The 21,104-nt window shown below is 50.5% G+C and overlaps 9 protein-coding genes across 9 annotated transcripts; 6 read left to right on the forward strand and 3 right to left on the reverse strand.

The window, feature by feature from the left end:
• Nucleotides 1–1,723: 1,723 nt before the first annotated feature.
• On the forward strand, nucleotides 1,724–4,597 carry N7484_008529 (hybrid sensor histidine kinase/response regulator; the record flags this gene model as incomplete). Its single annotated transcript, XM_057118916.1, has 1 exon — nucleotides 1,724–4,597. One exon carries the CDS (start codon nucleotides 1,724–1,726, stop codon nucleotides 4,595–4,597), a length of 2,874 nt encoding a protein of 957 aa, XP_056968471.1.
• Nucleotides 4,598–5,354: 757 nt separating this feature from the next.
• On the reverse strand, nucleotides 5,355–6,259 carry N7484_008530 (p24 family protein; the record flags this gene model as incomplete). Its single annotated transcript, XM_057118917.1, has 3 exons — nucleotides 5,355–5,504; nucleotides 5,626–6,008; nucleotides 6,103–6,259. The coding sequence occupies 3 exons, from the start codon at nucleotides 6,257–6,259 to the stop codon at nucleotides 5,355–5,357; spliced, it is 690 nt and encodes a 229-aa protein (XP_056968472.1).
• Nucleotides 6,260–6,534: 275 nt separating this feature from the next.
• On the forward strand, nucleotides 6,535–8,343 carry N7484_008531 (SANT/Myb-like DNA-binding domain-containing protein; the record flags this gene model as incomplete). The annotated part of the gene is made up of 3 exons (XM_057118918.1): nucleotides 6,535–6,631; nucleotides 6,687–6,804; nucleotides 6,864–8,343. 3 exons carry the CDS (start codon nucleotides 6,535–6,537, stop codon nucleotides 8,341–8,343), a joined length of 1,695 nt encoding a protein of 564 aa, XP_056968473.1.
• A 253-nt stretch (nucleotides 8,344–8,596) lies between these two features.
• N7484_008532 (uncharacterized protein) lies at nucleotides 8,597–10,678 on the reverse strand (the record flags this gene model as incomplete). Its single annotated transcript, XM_057118919.1, has 1 exon — nucleotides 8,597–10,678. One exon carries the CDS (start codon nucleotides 10,676–10,678, stop codon nucleotides 8,597–8,599), a length of 2,082 nt encoding a protein of 693 aa, XP_056968474.1.
• Nucleotides 10,679–12,143: 1,465 nt separating this feature from the next.
• Nucleotides 12,144–14,502, forward strand: N7484_008533 (5-methyltetrahydropteroyltriglutamate--homocysteine S-methyltransferase; the record flags this gene model as incomplete). Its single annotated transcript, XM_057118920.1, has 2 exons — nucleotides 12,144–12,154; nucleotides 12,207–14,502. The coding sequence occupies 2 exons, from the start codon at nucleotides 12,144–12,146 to the stop codon at nucleotides 14,500–14,502; spliced, it is 2,307 nt and encodes a 768-aa protein (XP_056968475.1).
• Nucleotides 14,503–15,527: 1,025 nt separating this feature from the next.
• On the forward strand, nucleotides 15,528–16,577 carry N7484_008534 (uncharacterized protein; the record flags this gene model as incomplete). The annotated part of the gene is made up of 1 exon (XM_057118921.1): nucleotides 15,528–16,577. The coding sequence occupies one exon, from the start codon at nucleotides 15,528–15,530 to the stop codon at nucleotides 16,575–16,577; it is 1,050 nt and encodes a 349-aa protein (XP_056968476.1).
• A 525-nt stretch (nucleotides 16,578–17,102) lies between these two features.
• N7484_008535 (uncharacterized protein) lies at nucleotides 17,103–17,393 on the reverse strand (the record flags this gene model as incomplete). The annotated part of the gene is made up of 1 exon (XM_057118922.1): nucleotides 17,103–17,393. One exon carries the CDS (start codon nucleotides 17,391–17,393, stop codon nucleotides 17,103–17,105), a length of 291 nt encoding a protein of 96 aa, XP_056968477.1.
• Nucleotides 17,394–17,624: 231 nt separating this feature from the next.
• N7484_008536 (uncharacterized protein) lies at nucleotides 17,625–18,143 on the forward strand (the record flags this gene model as incomplete). Its single annotated transcript, XM_057118923.1, has 1 exon — nucleotides 17,625–18,143. The coding sequence occupies one exon, from the start codon at nucleotides 17,625–17,627 to the stop codon at nucleotides 18,141–18,143; it is 519 nt and encodes a 172-aa protein (XP_056968478.1).
• A 1,157-nt stretch (nucleotides 18,144–19,300) lies between these two features.
• On the forward strand, nucleotides 19,301–20,980 carry N7484_008537 (metallophosphoesterase family protein; the record flags this gene model as incomplete). The annotated part of the gene is made up of 4 exons (XM_057118924.1): nucleotides 19,301–19,733; nucleotides 19,782–20,239; nucleotides 20,283–20,563; nucleotides 20,614–20,980. 4 exons carry the CDS (start codon nucleotides 19,301–19,303, stop codon nucleotides 20,978–20,980), a joined length of 1,539 nt encoding a protein of 512 aa, XP_056968479.1.
• Between the last annotated feature and the right edge of the window lie 124 nt (nucleotides 20,981–21,104).

The raw sequence follows: 21,104 nt of genomic DNA on the forward strand, positions 1-21,104 counted from the left end.
CCCTCTGTCAGCGGTTGCGGGGTTATGTCGCGTGCCCGCTGAGAACAAGCTTCGTCATTATTAACTACGATCCTTCAACCTCTGGGGCTCGGCTACCGTGGCTGAAGCCTTCGCTTGGGGACTCCAGAACTGCAATGGTAAAATCGGTGGCGTTATCGGCCCGCAGTTGTTCCAATCTGAGTGGCTGTACACCTAACACAAGATTAACTTTGACATTGCACAGGGGTCATCGCCGCCATCGCCAATATTTCCTATTCGGGGTCAAGCAAGGACTAGGAGGAAGAAACGCTGTGGTGCCAAGAGCAAAGAGCGTAAGATGACGACAGCTTAATGGCTTCGGAAACGTGCAGTAAGAACTTTGACTGTATTTTGCGTCGGTACATCGAGAGTCCACACGGTGGAGCACCTACATACGTCGTAGTGGGCCCTAAATGAATTGGCCAAACGCTGTTCAAGACGCTATACGGGTTGGATTTCCAGCCAATAGTCAACTTATCACCTGCCGCTTTCGCGGACTTGGCTTCGCTGGGGATCGATAATTGGACACCTCAATAACCACGTCTGGTGTCATGCAGGGATTGTAATTCAGGCAGTCTACAGTATTTGACTTCTCAGATGTTAAAGAACATGGAACGTTGATTCGAGTCAGCAGGGTAACGCTTCAGCTCGGGATGTACAAAGTACAGCATTTCAAGGAGGAAAAGGCGACTCTGTGTCACTCCCGAATGACCTGCACATTTCAGGGTAGCCTAGCGTGAATCACCTTGTAGGTAGTCACCTCTGCACTCGATAATGTTACGTACTCCGCATCTTGAATACTGAGCCTTACCCATTACCATTAGTGTGGTGTTCACCTAACCCCGTTCAATTACGATCCTCTAGCGTTGAGATATTGACTGGACCAGATCAGAAGCCCCGCAAGGTGATCGAAACAGGTGAGACAAAGTCATGTATGTACACACGGGAGGCCACGAGTCCACGCGCCCATGAGCCCCGGATATTAATTTAATTTCAGAGCCTTGCTCCATTACATCGATCAAGCAAGGGCTGGGGCGGCCCCTAGCGGAGTTTCTACGTCAAGAAAAAAAAAGTTGATCGATCCCCACCAATCTCGGGGAATTCAAGCCACCGAGTCCTGAGATTGGGTGAGATTGTTCTTTGGCGAGGGTGTTCATGCATCATTCGTACCCAGTACGAGCCCTTGGGCGCCCCATGCTTCGGTCGCACAGGTACCCGGTACCGGTGCACGGCGCTCGGTCTAGATCCGCCGATCGTGCAGGGCGGTTCTCCGTGCGTCTCCGCTGAGCGAAACAGAAGAGAGAAGGTCGTAGAGGGAAAAATATGATAGGACTCGTATGCCTTTGATATGTGCAACTTGGAACTAGGAGGACCAAGTACTGCAGTGGAATTGGGGGACTGTTTATAGTTTTCCCTTTGTCCCTGACCCACGAAAACCTCCTGTTTCAGCCCAAGCAACTACTGTTGTCTAGACCGCCCGGTGGCCCCAGTGCGAGTCGGAAAATCCCCTCCTGATCCCCCTCCCCTACACCAATTCTTGCTATTCGCTCTCACGACACCTGGAATTACATCGTGTCCTTGAGGGCCATGGTGTGTGTCCTACGTTAGAATTCGACCTTTCCCTCCCAAGAAAAAAAAAAAAAAAAAAAACAGAGACACACACCGAGAGCTTTGCAACCTTCTTCTCCAAAATCCCACATGGATCATGACCGACTCGCCCGAGCCAGATGCCCCTAACACCCTTCACTCTCGTCCCGCCATGCCATTTCCTTCCTGCAAGTCTGAATGCCTCAACGATGGACTCGCTATAGTACCGGAAGATGCGGACATACAATTTGACGCGTCTGGCCGAAACTGGCATGACGCCGACCAGTCCGCTGCCATAGAACACCTGGTCACGCTCAAGCAGGGTCTGAGGACATCCGACACCGAGCTGTTCTGGAAACGGCTGATGGAGGATCTCACATCGATTAGCAAAGCACAATATGGCTTCGTGGCTCGCCGGGTACATGGCGAGGAGCCCATGGCTGAATTGGGCGGGCGCCGGCCGTCGCTCTTCGGTGCGGTTTTCTACTACAACGACGGCTACCAGAACATCGGACTGCAGCGAAACCGGTATTTCGCAGGCGGAAACCCTCTGTTGCATATGGACCATGAACGGCCGTGCTTGATCCCCGAAAACCTGAAATCATTGATGTCCTTCGGTGACGATCAACTACCGTTCGCTGCTGAGGCGTATCTCGCTATTCCACTTTTCTCCGCTGGTAAATGCCTGGCGCATCTCGGCTTGATGTGGTCGACAGATGGTATCCGGAATCGAAATCTGTCATGGTCGTTTCTGGAGGTGGTTTTGCATTCGTTGGAGGATATGATCGTTCGGCAGCTGCTACAGGAGGACTTCTTCCCAGGGCAGGAGACCTCGGCGTTCCCGCCGATCCCTCTTGCTGTCCAAAATACAGCAACTGTCGCTCTTCCTGGGACCCCTGATTTCAACTCCCAGCCCCTCAAACCCTACGCTCGGAGCCTTTCCCACGAATTACGGACCCCGATGCAAGGTGTGGTAGGTATGCTTGATGTGATGCATGCTACAGTGCGCGAGGCCATGGAAAGCAAGACACCCGTCAAGTCTGGTGGAATTTTCCAGGCTCTCAAAGAAGGCATTGAGATGGTCCAGGATAGCGCACGGCGTGCGGTTGAAGCCGCTGATAATGTCGTTCACGCCTACGACCTCAACATGCAGGTGCCTAAAACCCCCACACCACAACGAGAGGAAGAGAATACTTTTTTTCCGAATGCACCGTCAGACCAGACCACTGAAAGCCGCCCAAGTATTTTCATCGAAGGAAACAACATCGCTGTGAATCCGTACAAAAGACGACGGAGTCTTCCTTTGGATATGGCTTCCTGCTCAACACGTCCGACCCGAAGGCAGAGAGTTCGTGCAGCGTCTTCACGGCAGGAACTGTCTCCCCGCAGCGAAGAAGTCAAGAACGCCGTTCACGAGAGTGACCAAATCGTCCACGCCACCCCAGCACGCCAAATTGAGGAAGTCATGGCCAGCATGGTAGATCCACAACCATCAATTGCGGTTCGACGATCTGCCCCGCATCTGCTCCTAGAAGGTATCAACATGAACCTCCGGGGCCCGGCCCTGCGCTTCACCAAATTGCGGGACCTTCTTCGTTTAGTCATCAACGAGTCTCTTCATGTTGGCGGTCGTCCTGATTCTGCCGAGAGCAAGACGACCGACTTCGGTGAGAAGATTGAAATCCGATCCCGATCCTCGAATGGTGAATTGCGTACCAAGACTGTGGACTGGTCTGTTGACCCGGCGCTGCCCGATACTCTACTAGCTGATGACCGAGACCTGGCTAAGCTGATTTCCTGCGTCTTTCTGAACGCTATCAAATTCACGAATAATGGCACGATCACTGTCTGTGCGACCATTGACTCCAAGAACAATGACGCCTTAATTCGTGTGCGTGACACTGGCCCAGGTATTCCGGAGGCATTCCTACCGAATCTTTTCAAGCCATTTGCACGTGAAGATGCCTCGACAACCCGGAGTAAAGATGGATTGGGGCTTGGTCTTCTTGTAGCCAAGGGCCTTGCTCGAAAGATGGGAGGTGACCTGATTTGTGTTCGTTCATCAACCACCGGTCCCGACCATGGCTCTGAATTCCAGATTCGGGTGCCTGTAAATCAACGCGAGGCGTTGTGTGGCCCCGGGACCCCTAACGATCGAATTATGACCCCACCATTCTTCACGGAACATACGCGGACCGGTAGTGGGAGCAGTTTCATCTGGGAACCTACGTTATCAAGCTCGCCCTCTCTATTGCAAAACCAGACGCTTCAGCAGCCAACTCCCAGTACCTCAGATGAAAAGTCACAGAGTCCAACTCCACCTCGCACTCTGACAAGACCTCAGCTTAACCCAAGCGCTATTTGTCGCGATTCATATGACAAGAAGCTCGGGGAGAAATACCCGTTACGCTTCCTTGTTGCAGAAGACAATCGGATCAACCGGCGTGTGTTGGTTAACATGCTGCGAAAGCTGGGCTATCGTGACGTTCTTGAAGCAGCTGATGGCCGAGAAGCTGTGCAAATCGTAAAGGAGATTCTCTCTGCATCCTCCCTGGCCAACAGCTCAAACCACGTGGACGTGGATGCACCCATCAAGCCTACAAAGCCAGATTCGCCAGAGATGAAACCCATTGACATCGTGCTCATGGATCTTTGGATGCCAGAAATGGACGGCTACGAGGCAACTTCCCGGATTCTTCAGATGGTTGATGATCACCAGAGCCAGTCCTCCGGTTCTAGCAACGCATCTCCAGAAACACCCAATAACTCTGACTCTATGGACGTGGATACGAACATGACCACATTGCGTATGCCACAGCCTCCTACTGTTCTTGCTGTGAGCGCGGATGTCACCGACGAGGCCTTGAACCGTGCCTCTCGGGTAGGCATCAAGGGCTACATGACAAAACCATACAAACTCTCCGACCTTGAACGACTGATCCTCGGATTCTGCGGTAGTCCTGGCGACCCAGTCCCGATGGTGACTACCTAAAAGCCGATTTTGACTAATTGGCACACGTCTTTTTACCTATCTTATGGCCCGCGCTCAGGGCTGTTATATACCCAGAGAACCTTTGTGTTCTTATTTCTTTTTGTGTGCGTGGCCCAAGTCGCCTCGCTTGCAGCTTTAGATGGTGCTTGACGCCATCTGGCGAGGGCAACGCTCCTCGCGTGTGTTTATCTGGCGTTTTCTGTTTCGGGCCAACCTTCATTTCTCTTCCCTGCCATATACCAGCATATTGGGCATTTGCATTATACTCCTTTTATTATCTTTTGCCCCTGGACATAATGAATGATGAACCCCACGTTTCTCAGGGGATGGGCCTTTCTGCATTGTCGTCATTTTTCCGAAAGCTTTCGTTTTCCTCGGACTTTAGCGTCCATGACATTTCATCAGGTTACCAAGTACATTAAAGAACAACATGAGAGAAATAAAGCTGTCATTACATCCATTATCAAAATCGACATCGCGCTGACCAGGCGGCCCCAGACACTCCCCGCTCCTTTTCATATGGAGGTGTAAACCAAATGTTGCCTCCGTAGAGATAGATGTATGACAAGCCATACTATCTCTGTGAACATCACTGGTACATATTGTCCGAAGGAAAACCAAATACCCAGATAAGAACAAGTAATCAACAATCCATGCAATTGAAATCGAGGGCGTATGTGGAAACCAAAATGCAAGGTTCAAGTTAGGAAAGGGCTGTAAAATTCAAATGGTAAATTTTCTTTTTCATCAGTCCAACCTAAGTCAACTTCTGCTTAATGAAGAACGACCGCAGGTGTGAGAGTTGCCAAGCGCACGCAACGGACAGAACACCCAACTGGATCAGAGTCCAGCGGACAACACGAGAGTTGGTAGTCTCGGACTGGTCACGGAACTCGGCCTCACGTTCCTAGAGATAATCATATTAGCGACTGTCTTGAATCGTCACTGCAAACAGCTGTGATGTAGATGCTTTTTGTTTCTTTTGCTGCCATTTGCATTCAAAGCAGTAGGGGATGGAGTATACTAACCCGCTGGTACACCTGCTCCCTCCGAATGTCATGCAAACGGGAGTTCAGGTCCTTCACGCGCTGCACAATATCCTTCATCTTGTCCTTGTCCTCGGTCTCGATCTTGCTGGTCTCGCCAATGGCCATGTCAAGGGACACCTTGACTGCGCCCTGAGCACTGGACAGCCAGCCGCTAGTCTGGGCATCGGTGTCAGCAGTGAAGCAGATCTTGTGCTGGCCAGCGTCGGCGGCGGTGAAAGTGAAGCGGCCAGAGTGGTGCTCGCGCTTGGAGACGACACGGTGGTCGTTGTCAAAGGTCTCGTCGACAGTAATCATGACGCGGAGGTTGTGGTCGATGGCGTACACGCCGGTTTGCGGGTTGACGACATAGGTAGCGAAGTTGCCTATAGAATAAGTGATGTTAGATGAGATATAATTGGTGATTGTGCAATTGCTTATTGCGACGTTGATGTCATAGGAAAGGAGGGGAATTCATACCTGCTACCAGGGTGTCCTTGGGCAGGTCCTCGTAGAAGCACTTTGTTTGGCGGCCATCAACGTAGAAGTACAAGGCATTCGCGGGGAGGAGAAGGGAGAGGAAAGAGAAGAGCGCCAGAGTGGCGGCAAACCATGACGAAGGAGTTGTGAAAGCCATGGCTGGAGAAGTGAGAGGATCTTAGACCTTATCCTTGGGGAACTCGCAACTCCCTAATTGTCTAGAATCAACAACCTGGCATCCACGCGGGCCCCACACCGCCTGCTGGTTTCGTCCGTCTCCCTTGTCCGTCGCGATGCGATTTTCATCTCGTCAACTTGTTCATCATCATCGTTTAATGCTGGTTCAGATTGTGATTACTTGATTTTGTTCCAATCTTACTCTTCGTTGCACCGGCTCTCTGCTTGATCTGAAATCATACGCGTCAATTAAACATGGCTGCCGCCGATGTGCGCGACATGCTGGACTTGCCCGCTGAGGTGGGCCAGCCTAGACCTCATAAGAAGCAGAAGGTGGTCGAAAAGCGACCAGGTTAGTTGAGTGATACGTTAATTTTTGGGTAAATTATTGACGATCCAATTTCCAGAGGGTATTACCCGTGAACTATACGCGCTACTAGGTGAACGAGCGCCGCCTATCGCGATCAACGAGAACAAGTACAAGGGGCGTCCAAAGTGGATGAACAAGTTGCGTGTGCGACCATGGTATGTATCTAGCGGTTTCCAATATGAAAAGAACTCAGCTTATACGTGATTCTATGCAGGCGCATGACACCCTTCACCAACAGTGCCCGCTCCGATGGCTTGGTTTTGAATCACTGGCAGCGGAAACACGAGTCGACTCGCCCACCTGTCCCCGAGGGAACCCAGATGGACTTGGACGAGAAAAAGGAGAATGAAGAGACTAAGGAAGAGGACAAGGACGAAGCTCCGAAACCACTGGACCAAGAATACACATTCGCCAAATACAACATCAAGGCACGAGTACCAAAGAAATACTCCGAAGAAGAATACAACCGGTCCCTGCAAAGCAACGACTGGGACCGAGAGGAAACAGACTATCTGATGGATTTGGCACACGAATACGATCTGCGCTGGGTGATTATTGCAGATCGCTATGACTATCAACCCAGGGTGAACTCTGAAGCCGACGGTAACGCACTCGTACCGGCTAAACACTACCGAACAATGGAGCAGATGAAAGCCCGCTACTACTTCGTCGCAGCTACAATCCTTGCAATCGAACACCCACCATCCGAGATGTCCGAAGCCGAATTCGAGCTGCACGAGCGGATGCTCAAGTTCGACCCAGACCGTGAACGGGACCGCAAGGAACTCGCCGCCCTACAAATAAACCGCACAGCCGACGAAGTTCGGGAAGAAGCCATGCTCCTCGAAGAGCTCAAGCGCATCACAAGCAACGAGCAGAACTTCATCACCGAACGCCGCGAGCTCTACTCCCGCCTGGAAGTACCCATCAGCGTCGGCAACACAGCAGCCTACCAATCAAGCTCAGGTCTCTCCCAGCTCCTGCAAACCCTCCTCCAAGCAGACAAGAGCAAGAAACGTCGCTCAATCCTCGGACCAGAGGGAGGCGCCATCGCCAGTCCAGCAGGCCAAACACCAACGCAAGCCAACAACGGCATCAGCCGTGGTGAAACACCAACCACAGCCTCGGCAGCAAACAAAAAGGGTGCCGTTCCAGCCCGCGAAACACAACCCATCCGCACACTTACACCAGCCGAAGAAGCTCGCTACGGCGTTCACCACCACGAACGCGTCACAGCAGGCGTGCAATTCCGCAGCGACCGCGCCCAGAAACTCACACAAGCCAAGTCCAACGTGCAGACCCTCAAACTGGCCGGTGCGCTCGCCGAACTCGAGATTCCCGTCCGCTTGTTCATGCCTACAGAGCGTGTCTGCAAGGAATTCGAACGTCTCATCCAAGCCGTCAATTTACTCCTGGACGCGCGTAAAGTGGCCGAGAAGGTCGACAGCGAAATCCGTGTTCTTGAAGCTGCGAAGGCGGAGCGGGAGAAAAAGTCTGCGCCTGAGAATGGTCATCCGGAGGTGAAGACTGAGGCTGAAGATGGGAATGGGATGCTTGATTCGACTGCTGATGCAGGGAATGATGAGAAGCAGAATGGTGATGCTGAGACTTCAAAGCGTGATGGGAATCATAAGCGGTCTGCTAGCGTTCTTAGTGCTGTCAGTGATAAGAGCTCGAAGCGGCAGCGACGGTAGATGTCATGCTACGATGATCGTCTTTTGATTTTCTGGGTATGGGAATCTACTTGCTACTATTACTGCTGTATAATAAACCTGGCGCTGGTCTGATACCTCTTGTACGATTAATGACATTCTCTGCTGGAGAACTAATACATCCATATCCGTAATCGAATTAACTCGTTGCTATGGGTTAACAATATTTGTGCTGCTCAATATAATCCGGCAGAACCCTGATATATAAGCTCGGTCTGGATTCCATGTTCCTGTTTCATAGCAGTCGACTGATTCGACTAGCCCAACGGCTCCCTTCAAAGGAACCAGGCATTTCAAAATGATCTGGGTCATCTGCCGTGTTACTTCTCGTAGAGGTAGCTCGTTTAAGGCTGATACTGGCCGAATCACAATCCTGATAAGCACCGGAAGAAGATTGTGAACGCTCTTGCTGGCGCACAGTTGGGGGCCGTCTGCTTTCTCTATATCTGGAGAATCTGTTTGCCCATCGTACCACTCGCGAGGTGTTAGTTTGAAGCTCGTGAGCTTGATCTACGCTCTCGTCATGATGTTCTGTGTCATGAAATTCCGGCTCAGTCTCATCTGAATGATCATAGAAAACAATCTCTTGTAGTCTTTCGGAATTGGTCACACCACCAAGCTCTGTCTTTTGGTCCTGAGATTGAGATTTCTTGTTTTTGGATCGGCTCAGTCGAGCCCATTGATTAATAAATGAGTCTCTGCCTTGTCTAAGGCTGGTATTATGGGCGCTCTGGGGGAGTTGACATAGCTCTGGCTGTACTATAGGGGTCAATTCTGGTGCACAAAGCACATTGGAGCTGCCTTCGTTCGAACCGGCAATCGTATTTTGCTCTTGACTCGAACGGCCCAGGATTGCCCAAAGGTTAGGCGGAGCGGCATATTCAGTGTTTGATTTTGACTTGACAGACCTGGGACCAGTGAGAGCCTCATACAAAGGGAGACGTGGATGGCTGGGGGATGGATTACCATATTGTCGAGGTAACAACTGTGCCATCTTTTCAAGTTGATGATGGTTTGGAGGTGAGCCATGTACCACATTTGTCGTAAATTCCGCCTTTGACCCGGGGATTTGACTCATCTGCGGAGGACTTTGATTGTCCTTTTTCGGGGAACCTCCCTCTTTACCTGGGACTGGATTATAGCCATAGCCAACGCGGCGGCCCCCAGACATCCAGCCGACACTGACTTTGCGTGGTGAAACTATGCCAGCAGGGTGATTCTGGAACTGAGGCGAGTCAGAGTTTCCAGAGTCACAATGCTCCTGAAATCGGCTCAGAATAGTGTTCCGGGGCGCTGGAACATTAACAGCTTCGTTGTCAGAGGTGAGTATGTCTTGCAAGGCTGGTTTTGGTTTTGGTTTTGGGTCAATGATTTTGCTAGTGAGCTTTTTGAACGATAGTCCGCCAATAGATAGACTCCCCGACGATGGACTGGCTTGCGAGTAACATGAAGATGCATCTCGCCGGTCGTTTGGATTTTTTGGTGTCTCGTTTCCAGAGATCACCGAGGCACCTGATTGGGAAAATTGGACATTCTCCTGCGAAAAATTCCCCATGGCCCCTCTTTTCTTGTAGAACAGCTCAGTACTTGATGGACTGCATGATCCTACTCGGGATGATTGGGAGAAGGACACAAGTCGATTCGATATACCCAACTCACTAAGATGTATCGCGCGGGGGTCACGAGGATCAGTGAAGGACCTAGCTGAATTGGAAGGCTGTCTTGTTTTGGACACCAAAAGATCTGCCGATGAAGTGGGAAGTGATCCAAATGATCCCGCTCCGTGTTGGTCCCGGCTCGTCTTCATGAACTGTTTCCAGTCGGACATGAGATCCCGGCCACTGGAGGTTTCCGGGACAATGAGAACGGGCGAGTGCTCGGAATGGGAAGCCCCAGGATCGTTGGTTGAAGACAAGGATGGAAGAGATCCCCCAAAGATCTTAGTCAAGACGGGACTTTTGTGAGTTCGCTCAGCCCTCAGAGGCGAAGGAGTCGTTGGCTGGTATTTGAATTCATCGGTATCACGGGCTGTGTGGAAAGTAGTCGGAGGACCCCTGAGAGTCCCTGGTGGTGTTGGGATAAAATGCATACCAAAGACAGATTCTTGAGAGTCAGTGGCCGTCGGGGCATTGGTCATAGCCCAGCGTTCAGCCTCGGAGCGCTCTTGGCTCTGTTCGATCAAATCGCTCAGCTCCATTTGGCGAAGACCTCGACTGGCAGGAGATCTCCCCAGGTCACGTCTTGGTGTTGTTATGTAATGTGCATCACTGTCGTACCCTCTCTCACTCATCAGACTATTTCCATACTCCGGGGCCATCAATTCATGCACTGGTTTAGGCCTTGACGGGGTGGATCTTGATGATTTCCGCGGGAAAGGAAACAGGAACTTTCTATATTCCCGGGCATCATTGTATTCTCGGGAAAATCGACTTCGAAGTCGGTGCGAGAAGCCTTCTGGTTGCTTTTCCTGTGGCTCGTTTATGAATGAAATCTCTGGCCCTGCAATCTTCATTAGCGCCGAGCCAGCAACTAGGTCCCAGAGACCATACCTTGACCGTGACGAGGAAACCGAACCTCCTGAACTTGTTCGTAGGAGCTAGCGCCTGACTGTGAAATAGGGTGCTCTCTTCGCCAAGGGCAAACGAGGAACGCCATGACTCATTTCCCTGAGAATGAATTGAGAAGATCATGTTGTGATCTGCGAATGAAATGTTTATTTTGTTTCCAGGCAGAAAGAGCGTCCCTGGCTCCTTCCTGGTTCGACTAAATGAGGTCCTTTTCCTCGGCGATGGTTCGTGGAGTACTGTAAGCTAACGACTCAATAGCAGGTCAAATGATTCTGTATAGCTCCAATATAGTCTCGGATCATCCTTGACCGCTACTCGTGATTTTATCTCAAATTTCAATACTGCATGATATTCGGGCGGGGTAGCATGTAGCTTGTCATGTATCATGTACCATGAACTCCGTACCTCACAGCTCTTCCTATTTCTCATGCCCTTTCTCATATTCCATTTCCTTCATCCTCGTAGTTACACGTATCTTATTCTCGCGGAGAATCTTCATCGGCATTACCAAACTCCGAATGCTTCCCGACAAACACCGAGTCGGAAGTTTTATGGCCCCCATCTCCTCAACCTGTGTCTTATTCCTGCGTGATACATGTCATCTGGGAGCTTTACCATTGGCCCGCTGATTCTGTAACATATCCTGCAGTCAGAACCCGAGGAATTATTCGGCGTCCGGAGCTGACAGCGGGGAGAATTGGCCCATCGTACTGTAGTGCCCCTGTGGCAAATTGGAATTCCACTTTGATCCATTGTATTCTCGTCAATTCCTGAATCCACTTGAGTATACAATATACGCTGTAAAGACCTTATCGAAGCTTATCACCCCGTGTAATGAGATGGCGTGATCTACGCCGATCACGGAGGCCGTCGTGCTAAGTTTGTAGTGGAGCCTATTGACCGAGTGTAATGACACTACATTACCCGTAACTTACCCACAATACCATTCCACACCCCCGGCCCCTTGCCTAATCTCCATGCAAATCCTAATCCCCTGTTTCGCTCCACGTATGGTCAGGAAAGCCACCTGCTGCCCCTCTATCCCGTTGGGGTTAGACCCGCTCTGATCCCCCTCCATTTTTCTTCTCGCCTTTTCCCTCGTTCTCTTCTTCTTTTTCTTTTAACTCTTCAAGGTTCCGGGATCTTTTTCTTTCTATCTTCCAGAGACCCCGTCTACCCTTTGCATTCCCTTTCTTTTCACACACATCCGTCAGAATGGTTCAATCGTACGTCTTTCACCCTCCATCATCAATTCCTTGATACTAACTATTCTCTCAGATCCGTTCTCGGTTTCCCCCGTATGGGTAAGCTCCGTGACCTGAAGAAGGCCACTGAAGCTTACTGGGGTGGCAAGATCTCCCGCGATGACCTCCTCGCTGAGGGCAAGCGTCTCCGTCTGGAGCACTGGAAGATCCAGAAGAACGCTGGTGTGGACGCCATCCCCTCCAACGACTTTGCTTTCTACGATCAGGTCCTCGACCACATCCAGCTCTTCGGTGTCATCCCCGAGCGCTACAGCAAGTACAACCTGGACCCCCTGGACACCTACTTTGCCATGGGTCGTGGTCTCCAGAAGGAGGGTGTTGATGTCCCTGCCCTTGAGATGGTCAAGTGGTTCGACTCCAACTACCACTACGTCAAGCCTGCTCTGGCCGACAACCAGGTCTTCAAGCTCGCTTCTGACCCCAAGCCCGTCCGCGAGTTCCTCGAGGCCAAGGCCGCTGGCATTGTCACCCGCCCTGTTGTCCTGGGTCCCGTTTCCTTCCTGGTCCTGGCCAAGGCCGACCGTGGTGCCAGTGTGAACCCTATCACCAAGCTGGCTGACCTCCTTCCCGCCTACGTTGAGCTCCTTAAGCAGCTCAAGGCTGCCGGTGCCGAGGATGTTCAGATTGACGAGCCCGTCCTCGTCTTCGACCTTTCTGCCGAGGCCAAGGCCGCTTTCAAGCCCGCCTACGAGCAGCTTGGCAGCCTGGGTGCCAGCGCTCCCCGTCTGACCCTTGCCACCTACTTCGGTGACATTGTCCACAACATCGAGGTCCTCTCTTCCCTCCAGAGCCTCCACGCCATCCACGTGGACCTTGTCCGGAACCCCGAGCAGCTTGACACCGTTGTCGCTGCCCTTGGCCCCAACCAGACCCTCTCTGCTGGTGTCGTTGACGGCCGTAACATCTGGAAGACCAACTTCAAGAACGCCATTGAGAAGGTTGAGGCTGCCATCCAGAAGCTCGGCAAGGACCGCGTCATTGTCGCTACTTCCAGCTCCCTCCTGCACGTCCCCCACACTCTCGACTCCGAGAAGAACCTCGATGCTGAGGTCCGTGACTGGTTCAGCTTCGCTGTCCAGAAGCTTGCTGAGGTTGTTGTCATTGCCAAGGCCGTCACTGAGGGCCCTGCTGCCGTTAGCGCTGAGCTCGAGGCCAACGCCAAGTCCATGCAGTCCCGTGCTACCTCCAAGCGCACCAACGACCCCGCTGTCAAGGCCCGCCAGGCTGCCGTCACCGCTGAGATGCACAACCGTATCTCTGCTTTCCCTACTCGCATTGCTGCTCAGACCAAGCACATCAAGCTTCCTCTCTTCCCCACCACCACCATCGGTTCCTTCCCCCAGACCCAGAACATCCGCCGTGTTCGCAACCAGTTCACCAAGGGTGAGATCACCCCTGAGGAGTACGAGAAGTTCATTGAGAACGAGATCAAGGATGTTGTCAAGATCCAGGAGGAGCTTGACCTTGACGTCTTCGTCCACGGTGAGCCCGAGCGTAACGACATGGTCCAGTACTTCGGTGAGCGCCTGACTGGTTACGTCTTCACCACCCACGCCTGGGTTCAGTCTTACGGCTCTCGCTGCGTTCGTCCTCCCATCATTGTTGGAGACGTCAGCCGCCCTGCCCCCATGACCGTCAAGGAGTCCAAGTACGCCGTTTCGATCTCCCAGAAGCCCATGAAGGGTATGCTCACTGGTCCCATCACCTGCTTGCGCTGGTCTTTCCCCCGTGACGATGTCCACCAGTCCGTCCAGGCCCAGCAGCTCGCCCTTGCTCTGCGTGACGAGGTTGTTGACCTCGAGGCTGCCGGTGTCAAGGTCATCCAGGTCGATGAGCCTGCTCTGCGTGAGGGTCTTCCCCTCCGCACCGGTACCGAGCGTGAGAAGTACATCCAGTGGGCCGTCCAGGCCTTCAAGCTCTCCACCGCCGGTGTTGCCGATACCACCCAGATTCACTCTCACTTCTGTTACTCTGAGTTCCAGGACTTCTTCCACGCCATTGCCGCGCTGGACACTGACGTCCTGTCCATCGAGAACAGCAAGTCTGATGCCAAGCTGCTCAAGGTCTTCGTTGACGAGAAGTTCGCTGCCCAGATCGGACCCGGTGTCTACGACATCCACTCTCCTCGTATCCCCAGCGAGCAGGAGATCAAGGACCGTGTCGAGGAGATGCTCGCCCACCTGTCTCCCGACCAGCTCTGGATCAACCCCGACTGTGGCTTGAAGACTCGTGCTTGGCCCGAGACCAAGGCTGCCCTGTCCAACATGGTTGCGGCCGCCAAGTACTTCCGCCAGAAGTACTCGCAGTAAATGCACCACACCATTTTCCTTTCCTTCCTATAATGTGTTAATTCATGGGGGCGGCAATCAACCTGCCGCCTCTGGCACGGGGAGTTTTCTTTTTTTTATGATGAGTTTATGACGATGATACCAAAAGTTCAACATACGGGTTTCAACGGGGTTTGCTGATTAGAGGGCACCAAAAGCGGGTTTACGGAGTTTCAACATGACTGACGATTTCAACATGGGTGCCACAATGCGCCGATTATTTCAACAATTTTTTCGGATCCCGTCCTTTGCATTTGCACTGGACCTGGAGACGAAAGTAGTTTCTACAGTTCCTACAACTGTAGATACGGAATGTGAATATTATGTATTCTTCCACATTTATAAACAAGTAACTGTATCGTCGTAGATGTAGGAGCTTCGAGTACCTTGACTCCACAGTTGACCTAGGTCTTACAGTATCATTCCCTATTCCTATTCGCCCAGCGGGCCGGAGTATGCCTCGGCCTCATCCCATTGGCTAGCCACTGTGGAATCTGTGACCGATTCGACCCCATCTCAGCCTCGTGTCAGCTTCGGCTGCATTCTTTATCTCACGTTGCCCCTGTCTTTATACTTACACGAACAAGGAGGACAGCATAGGCCTATCATATTCGAATGTACAGGTCGATACGGAGCAACCTTTTCACGCCAACCCACCTTTGCTGTCTAGCGATCAGGCTACAAATTATCGACAAACCAGTAGATACCAACCATTGAACGACTCACCACACATGTTTAACGCCTCAAAAGGCCTCAAATCAATCCATCACAATCTGAACTGTCAACCAAAATTTCATTAAGATTGTTCTACTCTATATTGGAGATTCCAAAAAATGGACAACGCTCAACATTTCAGGACATTTTCCCACCTTCCATCCGAACTAATACATATGATACAAGAGTATCTAGCACCGATCGATACAGCCTGTCTAGCATTATGCAACCATAATTTAGAGCATTATCTACAACCAGCTGCCCAACATCTCTCAAACGACTCCCATTTGCGAATGGAGTTCCTCACACGACTCTCACGAGACGTACCAGAATACTACATCTGCTTCATGTGTGCCCGTCTTCACCCCTGGCGAAAGATCGAGTCACCAAGTCCTACATTCAAGCTATTCGACTGTTCAAAGACCCTCCCACGCGAAAAATGGTATCTCAGATGGCCCATGTTTCGGGGCGTATACCCCTGCGGCGCATTCCACGATATTCATTTCGTACATCTCCAACTTGCCATGCGAAGATACTATTATGGAGCTGAATTTGGGATACCAATCGAATCGCTGTTTTATACTGAGGTTGCCACTTGGCCTCTTGGAGAGCATGGTCGAGTCTCGATAGCCTCGAAGCTTAAATCTACTTCTCCAGAGCTTCATCAGATGACGTCTTTGAAATCCGTTGAAGCCCGAATTTCCATTTCGGCTCCGGGTCCGGGGCTCTGTTTACGGACACAGGAGATGGCTATCGCAAGACGGGAAAATTTATCGAAGATATTCCCGCGTTCTGGCTCGGATTTTATGTATGTTTGTCGACATATTGGTGTATTCCCCTCCGCCTCATCCATGCTGGACCTCCGTGCCACCGGCTTAAAGGATTTAATAAGCTCTCTTATTGCGCAATATTCGGGCACCGGTTCTGATAAGCCGATACACTGGCAGCGCTGCCAATCATGCAATACGTCGTGGAAACTAGAGATTCGGGACTTGGGAAAGGATATTTGTCTTGTTTCGACGCGCTGGGTTGATCTGGGACCTGGTCTTACGCCTGATGATGCTAGATGGAGAATACACCACTATGATGGGCCTGGTATAATTTTGGAAGACCATGACCTGGTTGGGGATCCTCGGATCCGGTTTGAGGAGGATTCTATTCAGGCGGCCTCCTCTTTGACGGAAGATGAACTGTTTCAACGCAATATCTCGTTTGTGAAGGGGCAGACATATCAGACTAGGATGACGAGGTGGGGGCCTTCGAGGTGGTATCTTGTTGGTGAGAAATTTGAGAAAGATGAAGAGAAATCTAAGCCTGAGCCTTCCTACTGTATTGCTATGTGAGTACGGATGGGAATCTTTATATAGTATAAGTATGTGGAAGTGAACTGTGGAGGTACATGACGGCTGAAGCTATGTATATCTGTGCCACTGTTTACTAAAAGCCCTGTTTCGGCCCAAGATCCATGGGTGTATATGCACATATATAGACAAGATGATCGAGCAACGGAATACGCTGTCGTCACATGATCTCAGACGTAACTAACTAAACATTGGTATTCGCTACGGAGAGCTGGGTGATACTATGCATTCTGTCATTCGATGTCATTGCCTCTGCGACCCTGTTCGAGCTTGGTTGCTGTCATGTTGATGGGGCTTCTCCAGTGCTGCGTGCAATTCATCCAGACTGCCAATCTTGATCTGGATAGTGGAGGTGGGGATCACTTCACCGTGGTCACGACTCATTATCCTTCAGATTGCTTACAACTTAATAAATGAATGAATCGCTTAAGCCTTGGAGCGGGGGCTAGGTATCAGGAGATGCACGTGGTTTGGGGACTTTCGAGGAGTATGGTGAGCTATTTCTAATCAACAGACCTCAACAATGTGCTTGCTAGCGTGGGAAATTATGCGTTTGCTCAGCCATAGCAGCCACCGAATACGACCTTGTAAAGTGCGCTGTTCATGCTGTGCATTAGAGACGCAGATAGTGTCGAGCCCGACGAACTGTGACTGGTTGCTGGGCGGATGAAAATCTGGTTCACCCATTTCGTTCTCCTCAATTTTGATTGAATACTCGTCAGTGCCTGCAGGTTGAATGTGCTTGGTCATATGTAGATGGTGCGGGGAAGCCCACTGGTTCCCAACGGACCGAGCCATATCAAGAAGGCGGCTAATTCTATTGCTGAACTGGCTGAGAACATACTGCACACAGCGTGCACGGACCTGATGTTCGACCACCGATGTCGTGGTCCTGGCTGATTGGATGCCTCAGTAGTTTTGGTAGATTGCCAAGGTCTGGCACGTATGAAGAGCCTCATTCTCTTTAAAAAGCATTGCTTAAATACGGGCAAAGAGAATGCATTATTGACTTAGTATACGCAAGATATCATGGATTTGTTCAGTGGAGTAGTTTCAGTATTTGCGGTTTGCGATCAACTGGAAGCATGCATTAACAGCCTTCGTCAATTATACTATACTTTGAAGTTTGCCAAACGGGACGTACAACAGCTGATAGAGGAGGTTTATATTTGTCGAAATCTTTTTAATATCTTCGACAATGTCACACGCCCTCTGGGCAGCGGAGTGATGACGTTGGCTCGCGAGAAAAAGCTCGATGAAGCATTGCAGACGCAGGCCACTTCGGCTCTTGAGCAAATCAATCACATTATGACCAAATTCAAGCCGCTCATGAAGGATAGCAGTCCCAGCTCATTGGATGAGCTTCTAGCAAAGGTTCGGTGGCACTTTACGAAGCAGGAGATCCAAGCTTTGATGATCACATTTAGTACTGTGAAGCACAGTCTTGGCTTGCTTTCTTGTCTTTTGGCACTGGAAAGCTCTCTCGCGAGATTTTCACAACAGTCAACAGCGAATGACAACCATGATTTGCTGCTTGAACAGATGTGAGACTCCTTAGTTAAGTAGCTGATCTCGCATAGTATTATCATGACTAAAGCGCTTTTTCAATTTGCAGAACCACATTAAAAAAGATGGTTCATCGCCAGAACAAGTCTTTGAAGAAACTGGCCCAAAAAATGAAGGATACAATTCCAAACGTCCACGAGTCGCCGCTCATATCCAACACAGAATCGATGATCGTCATCATTAAAAAGATCCAGAAAGTGCCCGTCGCTGGGGCACGAGCAGTTATCGCTCGGGGAGAGCGAAATAATGCTTCACGTGTTATGGCCCCAACACCAAGGGCTCGCGATTCCACAAGTATACAAAATTCAAGCAACACAAGGCTAGGAAATGCGCGATTGCGTTCTGGTAGTCGTGTGCCTAGCGTGATAGCATCGCCACACAGCCAAGAAACTCCATGTCAGTCGGGTGAGACTGTGTCTCGTGAGCGTCGAAGGACGCGCGATTATGGAGACGGCAATAGAGAACATTATGAAGAGGGCTCATCTTCATCTTCCATCCGGAATGGCAGGTATAGCCACATATTATTCGTTCCCAATCCACCTTTCACTCAAGCGGACTGGGACAGCAGGAATCGAAAAAGGAGTGACTCCGGGGAGAGATTATAAGGCCATGCAGCAGGTATGTAGGCAGGTTAATATTATCGGTATAAAGCTTGACTGATCACTGAGCGAAATACAGACTTTCTACGATTATTGGTATCACTTTTGGATCCTAGACCTCTTCAAAACAAGCACAAAGCCTCATTGGTTTCCGCGTCAAAATTATCGCGCTGTGTACAAATTCCCAGGTGCGACGCTGCAAAGAAATATAGCTTACTCTGATGTTTGAAATGTTTATTGTGGATGCTGCAAATCTATCTATACAAACCCACACGAGTGGCATCAATACCAAGAACCAATCAAGCCAAAACAACACACTTCATCATAACAAGCACTTCATGATCAAAGTTCCAACTTAAAAGCTTACAGATCAGCATCAGAAGACCCCCACATTCCAGACCCTGAGAAAGCGGGGATGCACATGCACCCGCCAAGCTCAACATAAGTTCCGGAATGTGACTTCACACCTCAACCTCAATCTCCAATATACCACTGAATACCCCCAACCAGGCAACATCCAAAGTCAGGAATTCCCGAAAAATGGGTGAGAAACCCTGGATCGGCGACCGAGTCGTCGGCCCTTGGCACTTTTCGGAGACTCAGCCTGTCGCCGTTTCCGGCAATCCACCCCCCGTTCCTGACGGATGCTCGGAGAAATCCGGTCTAGCCGTGGTTCGGGGCATGGATGAGACCAGCTACTGGTCTGATCGAGATGTTGCTGCTCCACGTGCCGGGAAGCCTAACAGTGTAACCGTGAATGCGACTGCGACGCTATTGCGCCGTGAGATAAAAGGCCTCGCATGTCTCTGTCTGTGTCTTGGTTTGTGGATGGCTGGTATTCCGAATATGCTTGCTCAATTCTTAGGCCGGTCGATGCGAGATCAGATGGTATCTGTTCCGGATCGGACGCTGCGGTTGACGAAGGATGGCACGTTTCAGATAAGTGTGTTTGAAGATTTACATTTTGCTGAAGGTGAGAAGACCCAAGACATTGTAACTGTACCTACTAAATTGGTGTTAGATTCCAATAAGGATGTCCTTACCAACAAGGTCATGGATTATGTTCTCAACAAGGAGAAGCCACAACTTGTGGTTATAAATGGGGATCTGATCTCGGGTGAGGCTACCAAAGCCTCCAACTCCTCCGAATATCTCGACAAAGTTGTCTCTCCCTTGATGAACGGGGGATATCTATGGGCTTCGACCTACGGAAACCACGACAGCGAGGTAAATCTGGACCCGCGAAAGGATATATACGACAAAGAGAAACAATATCAGAACAGCCTTACGCAGAGCTTGGTCTCCGATTCGGCCGCTGGAGTTACAAACTACTATCTGCCGGTATTTTCGCATAATGGATCCGAAGGTGATACGCCTGTTCTTTTGCTGTGGTTCTTTGACTCAAAAGGTGGACACGAGCCAACCAACCGGGTATCGAAACGGGAATCAATCAAACGGGGCGACTGGGTCGATGAATCTGTAGGTCAATCCACCACTTCAACGAACACTACTGACTTGTCAGGTGGTCAATTGGTTTACGCAGACAAAATCCAATCTGAAGGATAAATATGGGAAAGTCATCCCGTCATTGGCCTTCTATCATATACCCGCAGATGCTATGCGAGTGTATCAAGACAATGGGGTAGATTCTCACAAATCTCCCGGTCTTAATGGGGAGACCGTGGTTCAGCAAGGATCTGGCGACAGTCCATACACTGGACAGGACACACCATTCATGCGAGCTCTATTGGATACGTCGGGACTTATGGCTACGTTCAGTGGTCATGACCATGACAACGACTGGTACGCGAACTGCTCTTACGTACTCTCTGCATGTGCTAAATTTTCACTAGGTGTTTCAAATGGGACGGTAAAACCATTGCTCAGGATCTATCTGGCAATGGAATTAATATGTGCTATGGTCGTCATACCGGGTATGGAGGATATGGCAATGCTGCTCGTGGTGGGAGGCAGATCCTCCTCAACAAGGATAGCATTGCAGATGAAGTGGAAACATGGATTCGGCTGGAGGATGGGACAATCTCCGCGCATGTCACCCTGAATTCAACATATGGAAAGGATCAATACTCGCCTGTGACTCGGCAGGTCACAGCGAGAATGACAGGTGGAAGTGTTAGCCTTCATCATTCATCATCTCTACTTTATATAACGTACTTGTGGTTTGCGATTCTGGTTTATCGGCAATGGAAAGGACAGTGATGTATTCCTCGATGTTTATAAGAACTAGTCTACGCCCGGAATCTGGGTATCGCTCGTTTCAGAAAATACAGATCTGCTATGCCGGTAATAAGTTCGTGTTGTGCTGCTTTTCGCACCGCTTGTT

This window comes from Penicillium longicatenatum (genome assembly GCF_028827895.1).
Source record: "Penicillium longicatenatum strain IBT 33135 chromosome Unknown contig_6_segment0_segment0, whole genome shotgun sequence".
Classification (NCBI taxonomy): domain Eukaryota; kingdom Fungi; phylum Ascomycota; class Eurotiomycetes; order Eurotiales; family Aspergillaceae; genus Penicillium; species Penicillium longicatenatum.